The sequence below is a fragment of the Plasmodium inui genome (assembly GCF_000524495.1).
Source record: "Plasmodium inui San Antonio 1 unplaced genomic scaffold supercont1.1, whole genome shotgun sequence".
In the NCBI taxonomy this organism is placed as follows: Eukaryota; Apicomplexa; class Aconoidasida; order Haemosporida; family Plasmodiidae; genus Plasmodium; species Plasmodium inui.
In genome coordinates, this window is record NW_008481835.1 from 1,817,290 (window position 1) to 1,821,728 (window position 4,439).

Consider the following 4,439-nt stretch of genomic DNA (forward strand, 5'->3'; position numbering starts at 1 on the left):
AGTGAATTTCTTTTTTTTTATTTTAACAAAAGCGGCAAAGTTAAACCTTATTGGGATGTTTAGTAGCACATAATTTTTTGTACAATTTTGGCTTGCACGTCGGCTCTGTTTTTTTAAGTCTCTTTGGAGAGAAACGTTTTAGCCTCTGTGCAGTTTACAAATGTACATATTTTTACCACGGTAGCATCTTGAAGAGGCATTATTTTTTTTTTTTTTTTTTGAACTTGCCTTTTGGTCATCCCAAAATTGTGTTTCGACATAGGGCAGTAACTTTAGGCTTTCACTGTTTGTTGTACTTTTGAGAATATGATAATCACTCAAATAAAAAGGAAAACTAACACATTTGTAACGTTAAAAGGATGAAACGAAATTCTTCCTATGTCGACGTGTGCAAAATGTTTCAATATTTGCCTTAAGTGGTACTACAGGCATGCCTATATGGAGCAATTTTCCCAATGCCCGCTTTTGAACTTTATGGGGAGATGCTTTTTCTTTTTTTGGAGTTCGTAGAACAAAACTACTGTTGCAGCACTGTTGGCTGTGATGAGGTGCTTTTTGCCGAATTATGCTTACCCAGTTGATCGGAAAGGAAAAAAAAAAAATTTCCTTCCCCCACAAAGAGGGGTATATGTATATATGTATGTACACGTTAGCGCCTAACCGCGATGTCGTATTGCCCGTCATTTCTGATAAGCGGAGTAACCGTTCACTTTCTCTCAGCTGAAGTGCGGCCATAATGCATTTAAAGCGAAAAGAGGTCAAACAAAAAAGCTACTTTTGCTTTCTTCCCATATGGTAGGCAACATAAGAAAGGGTGCTTCCCCCTCTGTGCAGAAACCGACGATCAGCGTGGACACTTTTGAATGATATCCATAAAGCTGGAAAAATAGCACGACAACGAAAAGGGTAAATCAAATTGTTTCATCTTTCCCAGTTGGTCCCCTTATGCTCTTTTTTCCAAGCAAAGAAAATGAGGAGCAACGCCAAGTGGTAACAATGTAAACATAAAAGCATATACATTTTTGTATGTGCCGAATGAACAAAATATAATGTGTTAGCCCCCCTCCCGTTTGTTATGCAAAACTTGTGATTCTTCGTTAGAAAGGAAAAAAAATGACGAAACTCGTCGCATTATAACGCGGTATTCCTTCAGGGATGAGATGAGAAATGAACCTGATTGGGGGCAAAAATGTAACAAATGCTTACGCGGCACGTTTTCGTTTCGTTGGTTTCGTTTGTTTCTTTTGTTTCTTTCGTTTCTTTCATTTCTTTTGTTTCCTTCTTTTCTTTCGTTCCTTTCGTTCCTTTGGTTTGACATCGCGGGAACCTATATCGTTGGAGACAAAGCGCACAGGAAAAGAAGCAGGAATATTTTTAAAAACGGTGAGGCCCAAAAGTTGACAGAATGGTTGAGGATAACATACATGTGATTCAGAATGACCCGCTCATTATCGTAGATAAATTCCCCTACACCAGGAAGAAGGAAAGAGTCACAGGTATGGCGGCAGGGGTACGAGCATCTGCGTGTGTGATTCTATGCACATAGTCATTAACACAAGTTTTGCACAGCGATTCTGACACCGCCGTGTACCCAGCATGGCTTTGAAGAGGGGGAAAAAAAAAGAAAAAAAAACACCTGTTCTAGCCCCAATCTTCCAGTGTTAACATCACCTTCGTGTAGAAATATATCTTTGAAATATGCCTGTTTGCACATATGCGTGTAAGCCCCACCGCCACCCCCATTTGAGCACCTTATTTTAACATTTTGTCCCCCTCGCATTTTGGGGGCGACTTTCCCCCCTGCTAGACGAACAAGAGGAAGAAGAAAAAAAAAAAAAAATCACGAAGATATATTTCTTGACTCATTTCCACGCTGATCATTACAGCAACATAAATAAATACTTCCACGAGAACGTCTTCTCCTCGACCATAACGAAAAAGTTGTTAACAAACATAATTGGAGTGAATGAAAAATATATACACAATTTAAAAATTAATAAGAATTACCATCTTTTCAATTTCGAAATAATTTTTATCGACGCAAATCATTGTCCTGGATCTGTAATTATCTATTTTGAATTTGCAAATGGAACAAAAATCATACACACAGGCGATTTCCGCTATTCCAATGTTCATACCTTTTTGATAAAAAAAGTGTTAACTTATAAAAGGAATGAAAAAAATAGAGAACACAGAATGGAAACATTGAGTCCGACAAAATGGAAGGAACAAAGCAGCAAAGGGGAGTTGTCCACCGGGATGAAAAGGGGCTTCTCCTGGAAGGACAATCCATACAGCATCCATTTCAGTAGCGTACATTTAAATATCTATAAAAGAAAAACTTACATTGTAAATTTTGAAGAGTTCAGAATAGCTTATTTAAAAAATGTTGAAGATTTAATTTGGGGACTTAAATCTGTGGGAAAAGAATTTTATTTGTATGATTCCATTGAAAAGGAAAATTACTTTAACTTTTTCATTTACGTAGATTTATCTCTATATTTTAATCAGAACGAAGTGGACATGTTGCTTCTGTATGATGGCAATAAAAGGCTAAATGACAACTTGGTAATTAACGAGGAAAACGTAAAGAACATTCACTTTGTCGCGATCTCTGATGGGGAAAAGTTAGAAGATGGAATCAGTCGTGACGGAACTAACTCCGTTATGATGAAAAGGGAGTTGCTTCACCATTTGTCCGATAAGTCCGCGTTCAATCTTAGTAGAAGAAATGGCGTCAAGTGCGGTAGGACGAATGAAGAACACGGAAAGGTTAAAAAGGAAGAGGACATGGACGTGAACGAGCCGCGGTTTACACATCAGCATACCATGGAAGACGAGAAGACAGTGGTAAAAGCGGAAAGAGAGAGCCCAAATGATCTCATCAAGCTTGAAGATAGTCAAGGTGGGCAAAAAATAAATGCCCCTTGTGACGTGAACGAATCGGAAGAAGGCTCAAATTATATAAGGACCATTTACCTGGACACAACGTATGCCCTGTCGAAAAATAATTTGTTCGCGCCGCAGATGTATTTGATTAATTTTATTATATATATATGTAAAAGGAAAGTGAGAGAAGATTCCGCCGAAGCGGTCGGCGCCACGGTACAGGCGGGGGAGAAGCACAAATCTAACCTTTCTAGGACGGGGAAACGAACCCGCGCGCATAAATATAAGGACGAGGGATGGGGAGGCAAAGTGGGTAGAACAAAGAGCGATGAAAAGAAGGGGACAACCACATATGGAGTGGAAAAGAACGGAGCCAGTGGACCGGAGGGTATGGATGAGAAGGGCTTAGGGGGAGAAGGGAACACATCCAAAAAAACCCTATTCATGTTTGGAACCTACAACCTGGGGAAGGAAAAAATTTACCTAAGCGTATCCGAGGCGTGCAACATGAAAATACATTTTAGGAATGAAAAGAAAAAAACAATAATTGAGTCCTTCTTACACAATAAAAGTATGTTAAATAGAATAACAGACAACAAGTTGGAAGCGCAGATCCACATAGTTGACATTAATTACTCGTATATATTCCCCAGAATTGAAAAAAATAAATTTAAAAATTTAATAGACGAAGAAATCGAAAAAGAGTTTGATTCATTCTATTATATTATCCCCACAGGATGGGTTAAAAAATATTCCTTTTATCAAAAAAATGAAATCTCCATTTTTTTAATCCCATATAGTGAACATTCGAATTTATCAGAATTGGAAAGCTTTGTAAAATCTATCAAGCCCTGTAATATAATCCCTACTGTGTTTTCTAACCCTAAGGAAAAGACGAGGATCCTAAATATCTTCAACTCGTGCCTGAACTTACAGCGCAAAGTGCTCAATTTTTTGAAAATATCGGATGAGAGTTGTTTGGTCAGGAATAAAAAAATATCCAAAAGAGGCGAAAAAACCAATTACCCGCGGAAACAAATTGTAAGAGGCAATATTGGGGGCGGAAAAACTTCCATTGATAGCTGCCAACCCAAGTTGACGTCGTTTTTTCCCTTCATAAAAAGGAAGGAGTGACTCCCCTAGGGGGATGGATGATACGTTAGTTCATAGTTTTGTCTCGCAGTGACATTCTACTTCTCTTCGCAGCGAATACGCTTACAAATGGGGGTGAAAAAACACAGGTGATAATATTCCCCCCTTTTGTAGACTTTCCTAGTAACAAATTGTCGATTGTTTTCGTATCTACCATCTTAGTTATGCTCATGTAGACATTTTGGAGAATGTCCATACGAGACCCAACTTGAGTACCCCTGCATGGAGGCATTTCCCAATATTGGCTAGGCACTACTATACCTTTAAATTTATGCATCCATGTAGGTCAAACACACGTATGACAGGACAGCATGTACGATTTTAACGCAATTTCCCTATGCCTCTCTTTAACTTATCCTGTTCTTTTTTTGTTCGTTTGAGTGGCAATTTATTACGCT

General features: G+C 38.5%; 1 protein-coding gene across 1 annotated transcript; it reads left to right on the top strand.

The window, feature by feature from the left end:
* Positions 1-1,405: 1,405 nt before the first annotated feature.
* C922_00409 (hypothetical protein) lies at positions 1,406-4,023 on the top strand (the record flags this gene model as incomplete). Its single annotated transcript, XM_008816025.1, has 2 exons — positions 1,406-1,496; positions 1,808-4,023. 2 exons carry the CDS (start codon positions 1,406-1,408, stop codon positions 4,021-4,023), a joined length of 2,307 nt encoding a protein of 768 aa, XP_008814247.1.
* Positions 4,024-4,439: the final 416 nt, after the last annotated feature.